The sequence below is a fragment of the Phoenix dactylifera genome, chromosome 14 (genome assembly GCF_051530095.1).
Source record: "Phoenix dactylifera cultivar Ajwa chromosome 14, Ajwa_hap1_PhDact_Kaust_v1.1, whole genome shotgun sequence".
NCBI classification, from domain to species: domain Eukaryota; kingdom Viridiplantae; phylum Streptophyta; class Magnoliopsida; order Arecales; family Arecaceae; genus Phoenix; species Phoenix dactylifera.
The window spans coordinates 26,728,147-26,750,243 of NC_143203.1; the positions used below are offsets into that span (position 1 = coordinate 26,728,147).

A 22,097-nucleotide genomic window follows, 5' to 3' on the forward strand; every position below is an offset into this window, starting at 1 on the left:
CTTCTTGAGTCGGACCCTGAAAACCGTGGAAATTATGTGCTTGTGTCACCTTTTTTTTTTTTTTTTTGCTTCAATTGGGAAATGAAAAGATGCGGAAATGGTGAGAGGATTGAGGAAGGACCTTGCTTGTAGCCGGATCGAGGTGGGAAATAAGGTGGATGCATTTGTTTTTTTTTTTTTTTTGGATGACACAGTATACTTCGTACCATTTTAGTATGAATATATTTAACAAAATTATAAAAAAATAAAAAAAAGCTGAAAAAAGACTCATAAGTTCATAACTGGTCCATAGAATGCAAGACACTTCTCATGCAGATCTAAACAATGTTGCCTGAGATAATGCAGCCATTGAAAGTGGAAGGTAGTTATGTTGAGGATACCAGGTTTGCTTTTGCATGATCTAAGAGCATGGCCTGGACTGTTTCAATAAAATTTCCGGCATTGCAGGTCATGCTATTCCCTATTCTTGCCGCTACATGATCGAATGCCATTGCTGTTTCAACCACACTAAAGATTATCATGTCAAAAAGATTGCTAGTCTCTCTGTGGCCCAAGCTGGGGCCTGAATGCATTATGAAAAGCCTGTATGGGGTTTCTAATACCAGTGTGGTTAAATCAAATGAGAGCATGCATCATTTTCTGGAGCTCGTTGAGACTCGATCCTTTTGTACCTTGCATTTTACCAGAATGATGGTTTTTGATGGCCTCCAATGGCATCAACATGGCAACATTCAAATTGGTCCTTAGGGTGGTGCATCAATCTCTTCTTCAATGCGGGTTAAGGGGGTATTACTTCCTTGTTTGATTCAATAGTATTTTGTACACAATACATAAATATTAATATAGTCAGTAAAATAAATATTTTTTTAATATTTTTATTTTTTATTTATATTGATAATATTTCTATTAATATTTAATATTCAACCATTGGGCGAGATGGACCCTGATGCTAGATAATTCTAGTGATGATTCATCAATGTTGCGCATTGCAAGGGTCATAGATGCTACTAGCAAATTTATAGGGGAAGAAGGCTATGCTAGAATTTTTTGTGTGTGTGTGTGTGTAATGCTTAAAGGCTGGAAGTTTGAGGAGAAGCTAGCAAGATGCTAGCGTATAAAAGAATGGCACATAACATTAAGTGACTCGAATGGATAACGGAGTGCCAACCAACCTGCTTGCAAGGACTCTCGGACACTTGACATGGAAACCTGGGATCAAGCATCATAGCGTCCATCGTTATCTGAGCACAGCTACGCCCATTACATGGCCCAAACTTGTATGAAAAAAAAATTCCAAACTGGATTGCGAGCTTCATTGGTGATGGCACAAGGTGAACCGCATGCCTTCGCAATCAGGCCAAGTCAATTTAAGAGATCACATACGCCATATAATTTAAGAAACCATGGAGTGTACTAGTATGAATATGAAATAGAATGAAGGACATCTCTTGTGTCAACCTTTTGACGTTCAGAAAACTAATATAATTAATTTAAACTATGTTTAGTCCTCTCAGCATAATTTACTGCATATAGGTCCCCTAATCTAATTCATGATGAAAGTTACTATAATACCTGACAAACCTTTTTAGTTATACTGAATTTTTTTCCTTTCTAAAATATTTATTTTGAACATATTTTGGGGGACAGGATACATATCCTCTCATTTGAATCTGTTCATGATCAACAAAAACGCATCTACATTTGTCAAAACTCAATCCAACCGTCCAATGAAAAGCTCCTGACAAGTAATAAAAAAAAACTAAAGGACAAGAAAGCTTAGCTAGATTCCGCAATTGCCACATGGAACAAAATAAAGAAAGGAAAAGTTTCCATGAAAAGAAAACGGAAAGCAAAGAGGTGGGGGAATTGTGCTCGAAGCATATGCCGAGAAGATCCCCCACCAAATGAGACTACAAAAGACCCCCTCGCCACCAAGTCTCCATATCCCCGTATTCCAACATTTATTAAAGTCTGTCCCCCTTCACCCATGGACGCCCTCTTCCTCTCCGATTGGATTTGGAGTCCCTTCTTGGACTCCCCCAGCAATGGCCGGAGCAAGAACAATAGCCGGCGACATCCAAGGTGGCCATAAGGCGGCGATCGGTGCAGCCATGCAGGGCAACTTAGAATCTTTGGCAGTCCTCCATCTCTTTGCCGAGGTGGCTATGGAATCCCGTCTATAGTATTATATAAACATGTATACATGGAGAGATGTCCCTTATTTTTCTTTCATGGTTGTGTTGGTTTGTTTCTAAACAAAAGACCTTGAGAATAGCATTGAGTGAGTCCTTTTCATGTGCTTTCTCTGAATGGAAGACGTGTTGCCTTTTTTCTCTCGTCTCTTGCTCCCTCTCTTGTTTACATGGTGGTATCATGCTTGGGCCAGCGGCCGAGAAAGTGGGCCGGACGGCAGCGGCGGCTCGGGGTAGCAGTGGTGCAAGACGTGGCCTCCCCCAGTTGGGTGGGTGGATTCAGTCGGTCCTTGCACTTGGTGAAATTTTTTAGTTGGACCGAACCACCGCCAGGTTGATGAACCAATCCAACCAATAAATCAACACAGATAAAAATTCATCGGTCTTTTTCTTTTATTTTATTTTGTGCATATTGGTTTGTGGTTGGACTGGTCCATGGCACTAATAATTTCTCCGACTTAGATTGCGACGTTTTCCTGTAGATTCCTGGGGTTAACTCTTAAGGCTTGGCATGGAAACAGCTCAGATCGACCCATTCAATAACCATATTTTCTCTACAGTTTAGGTCGTAGAACGAGCTCATTTATGCAAGTAAATTATATACAGATTAAGGAGAGCCATAATTAAAAACAAAGGTTTTCTCAGCCTAAATCCAGGTTGAACTAACTGGTTAGTGGGATACTTCTGATAAAGCACAGTGTTAGGACTAGGCTGTGCCAATAAAGTTTTTCATATATTGTAGATGTACGAAACAAATGAAAAGGTTGGGGGATTACAAGGATGGGGACTTGATACACTGCTTGCCCAGAAACCTTCCCAAGAGTTCCACCGGGAATACCAAATCTTTTTAGCCCAAGGGTTCAGGGCAAAAGCAAGGCAAAGCGTGCCGGCTGCCGCCATCAAGAAGCACTCCACAAAGGCCACACCCAGAAAGGCATATAACCGGCCCCCCGCACCTATTGCATCACAGGCACCTAACTAATTTTGATGAAATGTTGTAAAAAGAAAAAAAATTAAGAAAACCATATAGACTCAAATCCCTAACTCATCCAAAGGAGGCAAATACGAGAGTAACTAAGTCCCTGTTTGCACGGACTGGGTTTCTTTCTTTCCCAAATTACTCATTCTAATATCAACACTAGTTGTAGTAGATTATTGGTGATATAATCTTTTCTTAATAAATTTAGCTAAGCAAAGATAATGAAATATCGCACCTTCCCCTGGTGTCAAAGGCCACGAATTCTGATGAAAAATACACAACTGAAACGCTTAAAGCCTACCAGCTGAAAGAACTGTAGAGCCTGACCCAGGCTTGTCGATGAGAAAAAAAAATGATTGTGAATAAACTAGTGAAGCAGAAATCAAGTTTGTACCTCCAAAATAAAGGTCTTGCAAACACCTACAGCATTCAACATCAAACTTAAACCAAAGAAAACCAACGGATAAACAACAGATACATAGTTCCAAAATTCCTTATAGAAAAAAAAAAGGATGGTCTTAATCCATCATGTTTGTCTCGCAAGAGCCACATCTAGTAAAAAAACCCAAGCACTTTGCCACCAACATTCTTCCTCCTAGCTTCTTCATGGTCCATAATGCCCGCAGATGTTGTCAGCACAATGTAACCAAACTGCACATCAAGTACAAAGTAGAATTCTCATCACCATTTCACCAACAAGACACAAAAATCGAAAGAGCATTCTGGTTAAAATATTAACTGGTTACATAAAACTAGGAGGTTAACTTCAACATTAAAAGAAAAAATCATCCAAGTTATATGGAAGGCCAGTTAGTAATAACTAAATAGAGCAACTGACCTGTCGTGATGGAAGCAGTCTTGCAGTCCAGGGCTCGATTTCCTTAACACCCACATCAAACCGAGGACTAATAACACCACATTTGTTCAATCTCCCATTCAACTCAACCACTATTTTGCCGGCTCGGTGGTCATCTACATATTCGAACTCACCAATATATCCTAGAGAACCATTACAGAAATAATCAGAAATAAAATGATTGCAGCATTTTGTTGGTAAACAAATGATTGCAATATTGATAACAAGTATATCACAGGACTAACCATGCTTCTGCATGACCAGAAGGAACTTGATTATCACCTTGGAGGAGGGTCTAATCATCACCTGCCTCTTTCCACGCTTCTCGGCATTGTACATGCTCTTAAGAGCATCATTCAAGACATTGACTCTCACCATCCCTACCAAAACTAAAAAAAGAACTTAAGCATATAAAAGTAGGCAACATAACAGAAATGCAAAATGATGTGCTTCACTAATGAGGTGCCAACTACTTGCAGATAAAAGCAGAAGTCTTGTAATACACTTTCTTATCATTTAGAAAGAATTGCAGAAACAGTGAAACTATTCCTATAACCACCAAATATCAAGTGAAATAATATAGGTTGGCCCGTTCAACGTGTCTTTACACTGCATGCATGAAAGGGAGGAAAAAGCAACCAATTATTCTGCCATATTGTAGCCACCTACCAAACTAACACCCATCTTAACATAACAAATGGTAAAAAAAAAAACAGTGCAGGAAACACCAATTAATAGATATGTGTGTTTGATAGCGAGAGAGAGAGAGAGAGAGAACTGATCAAAAACAAGAGATAAAAGCAGTTCTTATATAATTAAAATAAGGAACATTCCGTCTCAAAAACAGTGGACAAACATGAATATGAAACTGGTTATTTAAGGCCAGCTTTTCAAGCCTAGGCACTGCTAGTTCATCCACCAAGACAAATATTACAACCCAGTGAGACTTGAACCAAAGCTAGATAAGTGTGATCCACTGAGGTTCAGCAAATAATGTGCAATCAGTTATCAATCCAATGTAAGCCTACAGATTTGACATCAAAATCAAACCAGCATAACATATGGCAAATGAGAGGCTTGTCGCAATACTTACAAGGTTGTTTGATGCATAGGAAACATATGTAATTAGCCGTGCCATTTAAGACCATGCAACTAAGAAGCAGACCAGCAGTGATCAACTAGACTTGGAAAGAATTTAGATTTATAGAAACAATTTTTTAACATGAACGCATGTTTTTAATATTCCAAGGCATAACCAACTCGATTATGTATGCTATTCCGATGCACCAAAATAAATGGTGAAAACATGTATTTAATGATCGACAACCATGCCACGATATATATGGAAGAATGGATGCACAGAAACACATCTAGTTTAAGGAGGGGGGAGGAGTTAAAGAAACACTTTAGATCATTCGAACAAAATAATCACAAATAGCTGATACTCATCAACTATATACTTATGATAAAAACTAATGTCCCATACCAACCTCGATTCAAAAGTATTTTTTGTCCAAAGCTCCTTAAAATTGCAATATCTGCAGACCTAAACTTCAGAAGCAAAAATAACAAAAGTAATCATGAATCACTCTACAGAATGTGAGCTATGTTAGTCAGCTCCTATTGAGATTGATTAGATCGATTTTGATACTGGCCCTATTCAGGTGCATAACTATTGAAGGCTGAGATGGCTGGTGGTTCACATGATGGATGATCACAACTCAGCCTTTCCCTAAATAGAACACATTCAATAAGAAGTTCTTTACAGAAATTCTCCCAAAACATCGGTGCATCATTTATACCAATCTTGTCTACCTTCCCACCTTGAATACTTTCTATTCAAAATTGTTTTTTTTAAAATGTAAAAGAACCCAAGAAAATTCTTAACAGTGCCTCCCATTTCAACTTTCTTTTTTTTAACTGCACAAGATGAAGCACCAAGTACCTTTATAACATTCTTGACACTCAATCGCTTTGCATCTTGCTCTAGAAACAAAGCAAGAAACAGTGTTGTGAACTGACAATACAGTCTACAGCCCCATTTCGAAAAGAAGATACTCGGTTCACAGTAGATGAGGTGAGCATGACAATAAATGAGACTATCATACCACAACCGGACCCGATCCTTCCTCTGACATAGTAAATGCGATCACCTTATAGGTTATTTTTTTACAACACTGTTGGCACAATCATCATTCTGGGAAAATCTTCCTTCAGCCTTAAAAACACTTAAAAATCGCAAGACAATTTAGACGAACATCAACACTCCATCTGCCTGTATTATTACTCTTAAAAATTTCTCCATCAAACCCCACAGTCTTCCATGCCATGGATTTTAGATAATTGCTTAACCAGTTTCGAACACTTTCCTATTCTGCATATATTGGAAAAGAATAAAAAAACACCAATTCAGAAACTTTACTGCAAGACCAAAATATCTTCGCTGCTCAATGTTCTAATATATTGATATACACAAGTTCCTAAAAAGTTAGCTTCTGGAAAAAAGAAATCCCATGGTGCAATTTACAGTAGAACAAAGTGGGAGATCTAAAAGGTTAAAAGATAAGGAAACATTATAACAGAAGCAACCCCAAAAACTCTTCATGATGTGCCTTTTTATCCCAAAAAAAAATAAAGGAAAGAAAATGCACGACAGAATGGTAGTAGTTGTATATTGACTCCACTAAGCAATTACCTCAAGAGAAGGATGTATCAAATACCCATTAATTATGCATGACTTATAATACTATAACTGATGATAGATCTTGAAGCCAGAACAAACGCATCAAGCCCACAAATAGGCCAGACAAATTGCATACACAAACATGACAAAACAAAAACTCCAGAAATTCAGCATGGATAAAGCAACAAATTGACAGATATAGTTAAAAAATTACCACATGCGCTCCGGAAAACCTAGGAGGCATGCAGGAATCAGATTCAATGGAGAAAAACAAAGTGATGGGTGATTAAACACTCCAGATCTAAGAAACCATGAAGATTGGTCTATACAAGCGACATATAACATAAGATCCATCAAATTTCTACGGGATTCCCACAAATCCATGGATCATCGAACATCGAGATTGACGAGAAGGGAATAGATTGGATCTCACCTTTGATATGAACTGAAGAAGGGCGCCGCCGAGGACAAAGCGGCTGGAAGCCTAAAACCCTAGCTCAGAGAGGAATAGAAATGAGAGTGGCAAAGAGAGGGCAACGATGTGGCCTTAAGAGAGGATGGTGGATCAACACTATGATGCGATTTAACTCGTATCAATAGTTTCCGACCCTTGGATTATAATCCAGTGGTTGATATGGTCTAGGGAGCAGTTCCCCTGCACGTTGCTCCAGGGCTACTCCTGGGTCGTCGTGGGCTGGGCCCGCCGGATCGGGCTCAGAAGGCTTGTGATTATATGTGCTGAAACACTCGGGCCCGGATGAACTTGAAAGAAGTTGCCCGATGTATGGGGAGCGCCCGGATGTGTCCGGATTTCCCTGATATGTGGGGAGTGCCCAGATTTGGTGGAGGCTATCAGCCATGTCCTGTTTAAGTACCCTAGGACAGTTCAAGTGTGGAGGAGGGCATCGTTTCCCCTTTCGAGGCCCGGTGTTATGCTAGGAGACTTTCTACGGCTAGTTAGGGATGCTACTCGATCGCCGAGCACTGTCGGATGGGGTATTGCTGTTGTTTATTTAGCTTATCGCCGTTGGCTGGACAGAAATGATAGAGTTTTCGAGAATAGGAGGGCACCCCTAAGGTCTGTGGTAGAACATGCTCTTCGTCAGGCTGTGGAGATCATTAAGGCTGTTGGATCTGATTCATCTGAGTTGGCTAGGGACATCTGGACCCCCTCTTCGCTATTACAGCGGCTAGGTTTGCTCTTGTCTATTGGGAGCCCCCACCCCTTGGGCATCTCAAGGTGAATTTTGATAGGATTCTACCGCCGGGGGCGGGAGCACAGGTGCAGCATTTGTGATCAGAGACCACTGCTCTGGGTTGTTTGTTGCAAGGGATGTCGTTCTTTCGAGGATTCAGTTTTTGGGGCGGAGCTCAGGGCCATATAGGATGGGCTCTCATATGCGAGACATGTAATTGATACCGGCTGTATCATTCTGGAGGGAGACTCAGTTGTGTTGGTAGAGCGCTTACGGGAGAAGGGGCGGGGGAATGAGCACCTGCTCCTAGGTGATACACGACGCATACTGTGGAAGTGTCGGGTTGTCCAAGTCAAGCACTTTTTTCGGGAGGCGAACCGAGCTGCGAATCGGATCGCCTCATTTGTTGCTCATCATTTTAGAAATTTTCTGTGGACCCAGCAGTCATCTGTTCTTTCTGCTCTATGTAGTCTTTTTAATAGTGATGCAGTTGGCTGTGCTCATGCGAGAGTAGTGTGAGCAATCGTTTTGCCACAAAAAAAAGAAGAAGAGTTCCTCTTGTTAGCTTTGTTCATATTCAGCTAAACAGCTTTTTTTGCCATCAAGGTAAAGTCTCCTTAATAAGAGGTAATGTTCGAAGTTTAGCACAAAGGAAAAGAACCTGTTAGATATTTACTCAATTTTAATCTCATCCAACTATTGCTTGGTGGGGGGTTAAAATAATTTTACTTGGTTGGGGAAGTAGAAATATTTTTATGAATAAAGTATATATTTGAATTGAAGTTTTTCCTAAACAACATTATTGCTCATGCAGTACATATGTTTATGGGTCACAGTCGGTTGAATTGGATCATATACAAATATGATCGAATGCTGGTCAGGTCAAAAAATTCCAAACCTAAATCTGATTTGTTTATTAAATAGGTCAGAATTTAAAATCCACACCTGCTATACTTAATAAATAGATAATCCGATCTAACTCATTTAACCTGCTTAATAAATATATAACATGTTTAACTCATTAATATATATAAAATGTTAATATGCTTAACCTATTAGCTTGATCAGTAACAAAGTAATTTGGTCAATCCTACCCGATTCAATTATTAAACTGGTTAAATAGGTCAAACAGTTAAAACCTAAACTTGACCGAAATATTGAACAGTTTAAACGGATCAACTCATTATACGACCCAAACTTGTTACCTAAATCCAAATTTATTTATTGCAGATCAAACACAAGGCGAGTCGGTGGGTTGGATCATATTTTGCTAGCCCTACATATGTTGTTAATGATTTTGGGGTGCACAGAAAAATATTTTTTTTTCTTTCTAATACAGCATGTATCCATATTAGACATGGTTTGGTTGATATGAGCGGATAGAATATAAGTAGGCAAAATGATGCGATGCAAAAATAACAAATGTGATTCGGTTTTTATCATGCATTTTAACCTTATTATTCAGATGTGTCCGTGGAATCTTAATTCGTTACTACTTGTAGCATCCAATGCCAATTTTTTTTTTTTTTTTGGGCACATATGATGCGTCGCTCATGACTTGCGGAATCTCTTTTTTCATACGTTTCCTTTTTCGGAAAACAAACAAATATGGTCTCTAGAGGGCTGGAAATTGCGTTTTGTGACGAGCACAATCCAGTTATTTCCCTCGATGGGCAAGCCACAACGCACAAAGTCCACTGCGACACCCAGATGCGGGCCGACGGGGTGCGGGTAGGGCTGTTAACGAGCCGAGAGAAGCCCGAGCTTGAGAGAGCTCGGCTCGGCTCGTTTCACAGAAGCTCGGGCTCGGGCTCGGTAAGGAGCTCTGTATTAGGCTCGAGCTCGGGCTTGCTTGGCAAAGCAAAGGCTCAGACTTGAGCTCGTAAAGCTCGTTTCAATTACGAGCTCCAGAGCGATTCCGAGCTCGGGTTCGGGCTCGAGCTCGGGCTCGATAACAGGTTATTTTTCTCTATATAGTCAGATTCTTATGAATTATGGTGCTGAAATAAAATTTTTCAGTGAGAGACTAGAGCTCGCTCGGGCTCGGACTCGGGCTCGGGTGTAAACAAGCCTCATATTGGACTCGGGCTCGGCTCGTTTGACTAACGAGCCAAGCCCGAGCAGCTCGGCTCATTAACGGCCCTAGGTGCGGGTTTGGGTTTGTTTCGGGTCCTAAAATTCATTTTTAATACACCATATCCGCCTACGCAACCGCATCCGCAAACGGGCACACTGAAAGCCAGGAATACCACCACTGCACCCAGGATAGCCCAAGATAACCTCACGTGCAGATCACACGTCACCGGGCCCCCATCTCCCACACCCATAAGACCTTCCTCCGCTCCGCCTCTCCTCCTAAACCCTAACCCCTGGACTCGGGAGAGCTCGAACCTCAAACCCTGATGGCGTCCAATCCCAAGGGATCCTCCTCCTCGTCCTCCTCCTCCGCCTTCGATCAGTTCCTCCTGCAAAGCCTCATGGGTCGCCTCCAGCTCCGCCCTCCGTACCTCGACACCAACTCCTTTCTCTCCCACAGCCTCGACGACTTCCTTCTCCGCGACCAGCTCCATACAGACGACGACGATGATGAAGACGCCGAGGAGGAGGAGGAGGATGGCCAGCTCAATGCCTTCTTCGGCGATGGCGCGAGGCACCGGCGGCTCCTCGCCAAGGAGGAGGCCCGATTGGAGAAGGAAATCATCAAAATTGTCCACTCCGGCGATGCCAAGGAGAAGCTCAAGGCTAATTCTGGCCAGTCGGTGGCCATCGGGGACCACAACATCTGCGTTGGCGCCCACGAGGAGCGGGGGTCCGAGTACCGGGTCTGGGAGTGGCATGGCCATATCATGCTGTTCGACGAGGAGAACGGGTACTCGGCGGAGTACATCTACGGGAATTACTTCGAGCGGCTGCCTGACAAGAAGGGAGGAAGGAAGGATGAGGATGAGGAGGAGGACGAGGAGGGGACGAAGGTCAAGGCTGGAGCAAACTTTGGACTGAGAGATCTGATCGGAGACTCGAAGGATTTCATTGGGAATGGGGCAGGGAGGGTGCTCCACAGGAACTCTCTGAATTCCGGGTCGTCGACGAGGTAATGGGTGATATATGTTATGAAGATGATGGAATTCGGAAAGAACATACTGTCATCCATAGTTTTTATATTCGGATGTTCTTCCGTATCCATGTCCTACTAAACTTGATCCATATCTGGACTGTCTTCTAATAACGATATAATATTATGGATTTGGAGGCTGGTCTCATGGTCATAGTGGTGAATATTTATGATTTGTGGTTGTGTGCTTATTCTTTTGCATTTCTAATTATTTTGCATTCTTGGTCCGTGTGAGCTTTCATTTAAATTTATTGGTCAAATCAAATGAGTTTGTAGGCTTATAGCTGGATGAAACATGTTAAGTTGCTTCTGATTGTACAATGTAAGGTGACGTTTCATACTCTGGCTGTTAGATGATACATTATTCTTCTATTGATTATCTCTTAAAACTATGTTTTCGAATTTTGGAGATACAGCCTTTTTCGAGTTAATCAGCAGACAAAGGTGGAAAACAATGGACAGTTTATGGGTAAGATCTTGTTTTTCCCCCAACTACGGTCACCCCTCATGAATTTTGAGTTAGCCAGTGTTTGCAAGAGAGGCATTCTTAAAACGGATTTTGTAAATGCTATGGAGCTATTGATACCTTCTCTTGTTAAAGATATATGTAATGAAGTTCTCTGAGACATTCTGTCATTCTTGAAAGAGAGTCAACTTTGATTTGCTGCCTTAATGATTCTTGGCCCTGGAGTGGTTGATACGTTTAAAGTTCTAGATTATAGTTGAAGGCTGTCTCTGAAAAATCCATACCTTTACAACTTCTACAAACCAACTAGGCATAGGACATCCCGGCACAAAATCATGCGAATATTCGTGTCTTCATTTGAAAAATTTCTTCCAGTGATTTACATTCTGAAACCCAAGGGCAAGGAAAATAAAATGTTGTAGTTTTATATTTTTTCTCTCATGTTACTAATAGAATCTGGTTTCTAAATTTGTACATGAAATGAGCAAATTAGAGAGCATATTGCTCACTAGGAAAAGATGTTAATGAATATAAAATTATTCTTTGAATGGATATTTGTCGTATATGAAATAGTTAGATGTGTCAGAAGACTGAGGTTGTAATATTTGTTTGTACGCTGCAAGTTTCTTAGAAAAGTAAAGAAACAAGCTGCTAGATTTCGCTACTGGTTAATGCCCTGTTTCGTAAGTTTTGTTTGACAACGTGGGGTCTCATAGATTTTGGAAAGTTTTTAGTTTGTATTTTTCTTGACCATGGGATATTTAATGCTTGCCAAAGAAAGCTTCAAATTTTTCAAGATTTTGTTTTTAATTTGTTGTAGATTTATAATCCCTTAAATTTCCAATTGTATCTCTAAATTAGTGGTAGTCAGCTTATTGACAAGTCTTTGAAGCAAAGGCTTTGTAGTCAGCTTGTTGACAAGTCCTTGAAGCAAAGGCTTTGTAGTCAGCTTGTTGACAAGTCCTTGAAGCAAAGTGTTTGATGTGAGAAATTCTAAAATCACCAGAACTGGATTCCAAAATGATTATGAGATACTTATACGTAGAGATGTATTGAGCTTCAGTTTTGGTACTATTGGATTGGCATCTTGGATTGTGTACCGAATTTAAAAATAAAAAAGACTATATATGGCTTATTTCCACAACACAAATATGCCGTTTGGCCTAAACTATTCTACTAACCTTGCCTTTTGATATCTGTACCTGTCTGTCTAGGTGCTCGTGCAACAACAATCGCAATGTCGGGTAAAAAGAACTAGGAACTCACCATGAGAGGTGATAGCTCGACATTTAAGTGCTGCAAAGTGACAATGGTGGTATTGTAGAAAAACAGAGTTGAACAAAAGCTTTAAGGTGAATATTCTTTGAGGAATTAAAGCTAACACCTGCTGGGCATAAACAGATTTACAAGTGAAACAAACTAAAGGAATGTAAACTCAAGCCAATTGGAAGAGGAAATTCATCTGTTCATGTTCTTCAAGAGAAAGAAAACGACCTTACAAAATGGGCTAAAAACAACAACTAAATTAAGCTAGAAATTAGCAACCACTTAGCAACTACTTAGAAACCACCTAGCAACTACTTAGAAACCACTTAGCCACTAAAAAACAATATAACATGTAATCCTGATAACTAGGAAGCTTAAAGACACGTAGCCAACTAATACCCAAAGAATAGGACAACAGATAACTAAAAAATTATTCAACAAACCCTCCTTTAAACTAAACTTTATATCAAAGTTCAGTTTAATAACTTCTCCAACATACAAACACCGAGCAACTTCCTTTGTTTCTGAAATGTTGACAACTTGAGAGGTTTGGTAAAAATATCAGCAATCTGGTCTTCACTTCTGCAGTAGACAAGATCAATGACCCCTTCTTTCACAAGGTCCCTCAAGAAATAATTCCTCACATCTATATATTTGCATCTTCCATGAAAAACTGGGTTCTTGGACATCTTAATTGTTGAGCTGTTGTCACAGAAAATAATAAGTGGTCCCTCTTGCTTGAAATGACATTCTTCAAGAATTCTTTGCAACCATATTGCTTGGCAAGCACATGAAGTTGCTGCTACAAATTCAGCTTCAGTTGTTGATAAAGTCACAATCGGTTGCTTTCTTGATGACCATGAAACAGCTGCTGTTTCCATCATAAAAACATAACCAGATGTGCTCTTTCTGTCATCAAGATCCCTTGCAAAATCACTATCTGTGAAGCCAAACATCTCTGACTTTTCTCCATTCTTATAAAATAAACCATACTCAGCTGTACCTTTCAAGTACCTAAGAATTCTTTTTGCTGCCAGGAGATGCATTTCCTTTGGACTCTCCATGTATCTACTGATAAGGCTCACAGCATGCATGATATCTGGCCTTGTAGCAGTTAAATACATCAAGCTTCCCACTATTTGCTTGTACAAAGTGCTGTTGACTTTCTTCCCTTCAGGATTTCTAACAAGCTTCATTCCTGCATCAATTGGTGTGCTGACAGGATTGCAATTCTTCATTCTAAACCTGTCCAAAATGTCTTGAACATACTTTTTCTGCGAAATAAAAATGCCTGCAGCAGATTGATTCACCTCTATTCCAAGATAATAATGCATCAATCCAAGATCTGACATCTCAAATTCAGCCATCATAGACTTTTTAAACTTATCAAACATAACCATATCATTTCCAGTGTAGATTAAATCATCTACATACAAACAGACAATAAGCATCTTCCCACCTTCTGATTTTATGAAAAGTGTATGTTCATAAGGACATTTTTCAAAACCTTCCTTCAGAAAATAAGATTCAATACGACTATACCAAGCTCGTGGGGCTTGTTTTAGTCCATACAATGCCCTTTTTAATTTATACACTTTATGCTCATTTCCAGCCTTAACATAACCAGGGGGTTGATGAATAAATACCTCCTCATCCAAGTCTCCATGCAAGAAGGCTGATTTAACGTCCAGTTGATAGAGTGGCCATGAATTCTGTGCTGCCAAAGCAATTACCAAGCGAATCGTATCATGCCTTGCAACCGGTGCATAAACTTCTTTATAATCGATACCAAATTCTTGCTTGTAACCTTTGGCAACTAGACGAGCTTTGTATTTGTCAATCTCACCATTCTCCTTCAACTTTGTCTTGTAGACCCATTTTACTCCGATAGCCTTCTTCCCTTTTGGAAGTTCAGTTAACTCCCAAGTATTGTTTCTTTCAATAGCTGCAATTTCTTCATCCATTGCCTTCTGCCATTTGGATTCTTTGGTAGCCTCTTCAAAAACTGTAGGATCACAGTCGGAAAATAGAGCAAAATATGTCAGTTCTTCCTCATCAGATTGTTCAATTCCAGGTACTTCATAATCAATCATCCATGCTGGTCTTCTTCTGACACGTTGAGACTGCTGTCCTTCATTTAATTCAGCTTCTGGAGCTTGTGGAGTTGCTGGAGCTACTGGAATGATGCTCTGACTCCCTGGTGTTTGCTGCTCATTCTCCCTAGGTTGCTGCTGTTTTTTCTCTTCAATTTCCCCATCAAAAACAACTTGTATCTTCTGTTCAGCTTTGCCTTCATCCCATTTCCAGAATTTTCCTTCATCAAAAAATCACATCCCGACTGATGATGATTTTCTTGGTGTTTGGATTGAACAGCTTGTATGCTTTGGAATGATTGCTAACACCAAGAAAGATAGACTTTTCTCCCTTATCATCTAACTTCTTCCTCTTCTCATCTGGAATGTGAGCATAAGCAATACAACCAAAAATCTTAAAATAATCCACACCTGGTTTTCTTCCGCTCCATGCTTCCTCAGGTGTCATATTTTGAACAGCAAAAGTTGGACTTCTGTTCAGAATATGAATGCTCCAGTTGACTGCTTCAGGCCAAAAATTCTTGGGAATGTTGCTTTTCTTCAAAAGGCTCCGCACCATATTTAAGATAGTGCGATTCTTCCTCTCACAAACACCATTCTGTTGGGGCGTATAGGCTGCTGTCAATTGCCTCTTGATTCCATGTGTCTCACAGAAATTTGCAAATTCTTGTGAGTTATATTCTCCTCCACAATCAGTACGCAGCACCTGTATTTGACTCCCTGCTTCCTTCTCAACAATTACTTTAAAGCTTTTAAAAGCCATTAAAGCTTCAGACTTTTGTTGTAAGAAGTACACCCATGTTTTTCTACTAAAATCATCAATGAAAGTAATGAAATAGCGTTTACCTCCATTGGAAACTGGATTAATTGGTCCACAAATATCAGTGTACAATCTCCAATAGCCTCCTTGCTCTGGTTGAACTCCCCTTTGGAAATGGATCACGGTGTTGCTTGCTAATAACACATTCTTCACAAACAATTGAGGGACTTTCAAAATTAGGCAGACCAGTCACCATGTTCTTTTGTTGAAGTTGCTTGAGACCACCAAAGTTTAGATGACCATAGCGAGAATGCCACAGCCAAGCCACATCATTTGTCTTTGCTGAGAAACATGACTGACTAGCACAATTTAGATGCAGAGGAAACATTCTGTTAGCTGTCATTTTAACTTGAGCAATTAAGCCCAATTTGGAATCTTGAATCCGGCACACTCCATCTTTGATGATAATCTCATAACCCTTCTCTTGCAATTGACCAATGCTTAGCAGATTGGTCTTCAATTCTGGAACATAAAGGACATTAGAAATTTTTTGAGAGGCATTACCCTTCATTTGAATGATCACCTGTCCTTTTTCCATGACCGAGACTTTAGAATTGTCTCCGAACTTCACATTATCTCTGAAAGAATCATCCAAGGTGGAGAAAGCTGCCTTGTCTCCACACATATGATTGCTGCAACCAGTGTCTAAATACCACAGGTTCTTATTTGACCCTTCTCCAGCATGACATACCATCAGCAAGGATATTTCCTCCTCAGTTTCTGCAAAATTTGATTTTTCTCCTTCATTGTTAGGCAAATTAGCTCGACATTCAGATTGGTAATGCCCATACTTGTGGCACCGAAAGCACTCAACTTTGGACAAATTAGCTCGACATTCAGATTGGTAATGCCCATACTTGTGGCACCGAAAGCACTCAACTTTGGACTTGTCTGCTGACTTTGGTCTATAGGAAATCTGAAATCTGCCACGCCCCCTTCCTCTTCCTTCAAAAAACTGAGTTTGCTGATTTCTTCCTCTACCTCTGCCTCTTCCTCTGTTTGATCTATTTGAAAATGAAGAAGAGGTGCCGATTGTGGCCTTTAAAGCTTGCTCATTCTGCTCTTGTCGATTCAGCTTCCTTTCATGTACCAGCAAGGAACTTTCAAGTTCTTCAAGTGACATTTCATCAAGATCATTTGCCTCCTCAATAGCACAGACAACAAAATTATATTTTGGTGTCATTGAACGCAGTATCTTCTCAACAACAGTAACATCTTGTGTCTTATCACCATGGGTCGTCAATTTGTTGACAATTGCCATTGTCCTAGAGAAATAGTCAGTAACAGTCTCACCCTCTTTCATTCGAAGTATTTCAAACTCCGAACGAAGTGCTTGAAGCTGCTGCCTCTTTGTTTTTGTGGTTCCCTGGTGCTTTTTCTTCATTGAATCCCAAATTTGCTTGGAGGTATCTTTGCAAAGAATAGTCTCCAAGATTGTCCGATCAATTGCCTGAAAAAGATAATTTTTTGCTTTGAGATCCTTCAATTTTAAAGCCTCCAACTCTGCCTTCTGAGCTTCTGACATCCTAGCAGTTGGTTCTGCTACTCCAGACTCAACCACATCCCAATACTCTTTGGACCTCAAGAAATTCTCCATCAGCATGCTCCAATGATTATAGTGACCATCAAAGCGAGGAATTGCTGGCTGCACAAAGGTTTCAGACGCCATTAGCTGCTGCGTTTGGTCCCCTCAATGAACCTGCTCTGATACCAAATGTAGAAAAACAGAGTTGAACAAAAGCTTTAAGGTGAATATTCTTTGAGGAATTAAAGCTAACACCTGCTGGGCATAAACAGATTTACAAGTGAAACAAACTAAAGGAATGTAAACTCAAGCCAATTGGAAGAGGAAATTCATCTGTTCATGTTCTTCAAGAGAAAGAAAACGACCTTACAAAATGGGCTAAAAACAACAACTAAATTAAGCTAGAAATTAGCAACCACTTAGCAACTACTTAGAAACCACCTAGCAACTACTTAGAAACCACTTAGCCACTAAAAAACAATATAACATGTAATCCTGATAACTAGGAAGCTTAAAGACACGTAGCCAACTAATACCCAAAGAATAGGACAACAGATAACTAAAAAATTATTCAACAGGTATTAGGTTGATCTGCTTAGTTTCTGTTTCCCCTAGATTGATCGATGAATAAGGACGTGAAACTAAACAAGTTACTAGCTCTATCTTTTCGATGTCTTCTGCATTGAGACTAAGTATTTTTGATGTGTTTTGGGATTTAGATTAATTCTGGACTAGGATATGACAAAAATCAACCCTCTCCAAAATGCTAGTCAATCAGTATGTTATCCTTGTCAGAGGAAGTATGACAAGGTTTCCATCTTCATAATTTGCGGAAGATGATCAAATGCTCGCATAATAAATTCAAAGGATGGCCACCCATAATGAGCTTGGTGCTAGGACTTTACAGGCTGTCGACATAGTTGTACAGAATCTGGATTCTAGAAGTATCATGAGACAATTAACATTACTTTATGGCTAAGCCATTTTTATGAAGCAAACTAAACTATTTGCTTATTTAGGGACAAGATATCATGTGAAGAAGCTCTAGCCCTCTAACAAATCTCGTGCTAGGAGTAGCTTGGTGGGACATAGTCTTGCACATGCCTATGTTTGGATGTTTGTAATTTATATATAAAAAAAGAAATTAGTGAGCATCACAGCAAGACAAATGTTCTATGTTTTTATTTTACTTTCATGATTGGCAAGGATAGTTTTGTTATTTAGAATGTAGCATGTAATTTAGAGTCTTATTTTTGCATCTCTTCACATTGTAAATGAAAATTTCTTGGTTAGTTACATTAAACATCTGAGCGTATATGTTTGGACAGATTGTTTATGTCGGCCGTGATAATAAAGGCTATATATAATTTCAAATTGATGAGTATCTTATATAGATTCTGACTGATACCTTGGCTAAGATGAAAATCATGGTGCCATATGTCCACTACCACTACATTGTGACTTGATCCTTTCCCACAAGTATTCTTCCACTGCCTCTCCTTTCCATTGTCTCAAAGGATGAGGAAAGAGCTACAAGAAAGCAGGCAATGTACGAAACACACATTTTGTCCTGCAATCATTTATCTTGATTTCTATTGTGTGATATTGGACCTTCATTTAAAATTGTTATCATTTCTTGAAAATTCAAGGTTATTTTGTTTTCTGCATGCACTCTTTTATATTTGATGAGTAAATATATTTAAGAAAATGACATATCTTACCATTTTTAATAATGTTAACTAGCGTGTTCCGGTCTTTTTGTGGAGTCTAATAAAGTTGTTGTCCATGAAAATGCTAATTCTCAGGTATAGCATCTTCGTAGCTATGAAAAAATATAGGAGATGTGCATGGTGTCCCTGTTTTATCTATTTAATTTTGATTTTATTATTAGAAGGAAGGGGGAACCAAGGAGCTTTTGCTAGCAATATCCATAAAAGGATGTCAAACGCTATATTTGAAGCATGCCTGATACGATCTTTTCTATCTTTTGTTATGTTGAACCTTGGCGTAATCACATCTTTCCTATTTCAATTGCCCTGTTTAAGTAATTATTCTACTATTCTGCTTAAGTCATTATTGTACTATTCTGCTTGTGTTCATACTCTTATTCCAGACCGGTCATTATGAGATTTTTATTAAGTGACAAGGAATCGTATATCAAAGTGCTTTCTTTCAAAGGAAACTTACCTTTTTGTTATAGTGCAAAATATGCTACCAAGTCATTTTAACTAAGATTGGGTAATTTACGACCTGCAGTCACATTCTTCTCTTTAAGCTTTAGATTTATGATTCAAAACGCCTCCTCCTTTAGGGCCTTGGGCAGTACATGAAGTGTTTAGAATGAGAATAGTCCACTTTTGATTTGAGATACTTAGGTCATTGCCTTCTAGTAGGTTGATTTGGATTCTTTTTGTGGAATATGATATGTGGATCTTTTGCCTGCAGCGTTTGTATTACGTAAACTTATGAGTTATTGTGTTATTCTTTTCTGAGTGGTAAAATTATATCTTTGCAATAGATAGGTGAATGATTCCTATCACCTTTTTTCTTTTCTAGATCGCATTTTTATATCCTTCATGCTTAATTTGAACAGTACTTCAGTTTATAAATTTTCAAGCAATTTATTCTTCCTCCGAGCCATAATCATCCACCTGCTGTCATTAGTGAATTGCTAGAATCATGATATTTTTGACCGGGAGTCTGTTTCATCCTTGTTATCTTGATTATACATTTGTAATCCACTGTCTTATTTTGCATGATTTTAATATTCAATCTTCTCATCTTTCATTCTTTATTTGTTCCACAATATGATCATCCACTTATCCTGCTCTAGTATGGGAGTTGATAGAGGCATGATATTTCGATACCATACCTTTAATTGTTTGCAAATTGTTATCCCTGTTATGAGAAAACCTTAGGGAAGACGCATAAAGTAGCTCCTTCTATCAATTTTATACCTTGGAAGCTGTTCTGTCATGACATGTTTGTCTCGTGTTCCATATGCTTCATTGTAAATATTGATCACCCTTGCTGGCAAGCTGATTGTTCTCAGTTTTAATCTGGGTAAGACCTTTCATTCGCCGAAACTCTTGACCTACTAGGAGAAGGTACTGGGAGAAGCTCTGATCTCTAGGCAAGATTTTCGGGAAATTTCTGTAGCTTTTCTGGAAACCTGAGACCATCTGACTTCTGTTGGATGATGACAATGATGATATGTTGGTTTTATTGGTGATCTGTGAAACAATTTGTAAAAATCTCTTAACTTGGGATAGCCAAAGAGTTTAGAGGTCTTAAATATACAAAATATTTCCTAATGAATTTAGCAGGTAGGGAAGTTCGAAGATGTTTTAACTCATGTGCATACGGTGTCAGGTCTTCTTATAAAACGCACCTTTCATTTTTTTCCCCTTTTGGTAGAAGACTTCCCTAAGGAGAGTGTCATTGTCTTTATACTCTTCTATTGATCCTTGGTCTTGTATCTTTGCTCCTTCCCTAGCAATATCAGCTGGCGGCACAAAACTTTTATGCAGAAGGATACTTTGGAGGGCGTTGCGGAGTTGCTCTATGGTAAAGTTATTTTTCTTCTGCACGTCGAGCTGGTCTTTGGATAATGGAAGGTTCTCTCTTATTCTCCTGCTGATCATCAAGCATATTTGGTTCTTCTCAGCGATTTTAGATTGGTGGAATGTTTTACCTGTTGCAAAGGCTCTTCTTATGTGGTTGTGGGACTTTCTCCTTTTCGTTGTTGGTGTATGCTTTTCTTTGTTTCTTGCGTGGGTTCTAGGCTTATAGCTCGTTGCCTTACTGTTTTTGTGGTTGCAGTTGCTGCCCTCCTTCAACTAATGCCTTAGTTCTCCTTCAACATTGTTTTATTAGTTTACAGACTGCTTCTTATGCTGCTCTCACTTTTATTATTTCTTTATGTCGTAATACTGCAATTATCTCTTTAACTAGAAAGAAAAGATAAGGGGGCTAAATGTTTTCATTGTGGTTTGCTGTCTATGAGAATGGGAGAAATGGTCTATTCAAACAGAAGACTTGGTTATTTTTAGAGTTGACGACTCTTTCTTGCTTCATGGGACAAACACATTTAATTTCTCCTTTTTATCTCTATGGGGGGGCTGCCATTTAGAATATTATCCTTGCTCAATCCCTCTGCAACCGGCACTTTACATGTTGCTAATTTTTTTCCAGAGGATTAGATTAATCAGCAGTGCATGGATTCATGCACAATTTCTGATGTAGGAGAAAATTGCGAACGTAAGGAATGGAAGTTTATGCATGCGGTGTTTCTAAGATACTGCAATACCAAATCTATTATCTTTTTCTTTAAATGACAGTAGTAATATTGTCTAAAAATAATGTGATCCCAATAAAAGGCCAAATCAAAAGAAAATTGCATGCAATGATAATTCTATTTTCTAGCCGTAGTAATGCAATTCTGGAAATGTTTAGTGGGTCTCGCACGTAACTAATGACTTGATGCAAAGATTAGAGACGAAGTAAACAAAGTTTTTTTTGACTTATTTCTTATGAAATGGTGATCACATATCATTATTCTAACCCGTGAAAGGAGGTCTTCGTTCCCTTCTAACCCTATTTGTCACGGTGCACTCGGGATTAAATTTGCACTTCGATTTTGAACGTTTTCTCGTAGGGTTGAAGCTCTAATACAGACTCGTATTATTTTATTATTTTAATTACGAGGGGCCGAATGCGCGAAATCCTGTCGAGCCATTTCTGTAATTAAAGCGAACCTCGGGGGCTTCTTATAAACTACTGTTCACCGATTCGCTCGATAGAACCTCATCGGATATCGGCCGTTCGACTGATCCAACGGTTTACAGGAGGGCCAGCTCAACAATCCGCACCAAACGCAAATGTCCAATGATTATCCTTCTCTTCTCTC

At 39.3% G+C, this 22,097-nt stretch overlaps 2 protein-coding genes across 4 annotated transcripts; one reads left to right on the plus strand and one right to left on the minus strand.

Moving 5' to 3' along the window:
• Window positions 1-3,542: 3,542 nt before the first annotated feature.
• LOC103696556 (small ribosomal subunit protein uS8-like) lies at window positions 3,543-7,272 on the minus strand. Of its 3 annotated transcripts, none has more exons than XM_017840807.4 (4): window positions 7,144-7,272; window positions 4,273-4,407; window positions 4,010-4,170; window positions 3,543-3,822 (listed from the first exon to the last, which is right to left on the minus strand). In XM_017840807.4, exons 2-4 carry the CDS (start codon window positions 4,403-4,405, stop codon window positions 3,724-3,726), a joined length of 393 nt encoding a protein of 130 aa, XP_017696296.1. In that variant the 5' UTR covers window positions 4,406-4,407; window positions 7,144-7,272; the 3' UTR covers window positions 3,543-3,723. The 3 variants fall into 3 exon arrangements, with proteins under 3 accessions (XP_017696296.1, XP_008776460.1, XP_088566775.1); XM_008778238.5 differs by having other exon boundaries at window positions 4,273-4,416; window positions 7,144-7,270; XM_088710649.2 differs by having other exon boundaries at window positions 4,273-6,401; window positions 7,144-7,231.
• Window positions 7,273-10,151: 2,879 nt separating this feature from the next.
• On the plus strand, window positions 10,152-11,209 carry LOC103696571 (uncharacterized). Its single transcript, XM_008778246.6, has one exon. It carries the CDS (start codon window positions 10,309-10,311, stop codon window positions 10,999-11,001), a length of 693 nt encoding a protein of 230 aa, XP_008776468.1. The 5' UTR covers window positions 10,152-10,308; the 3' UTR covers window positions 11,002-11,209.
• The last annotated feature ends 10,888 nt before the right edge of the window (window positions 11,210-22,097 follow it).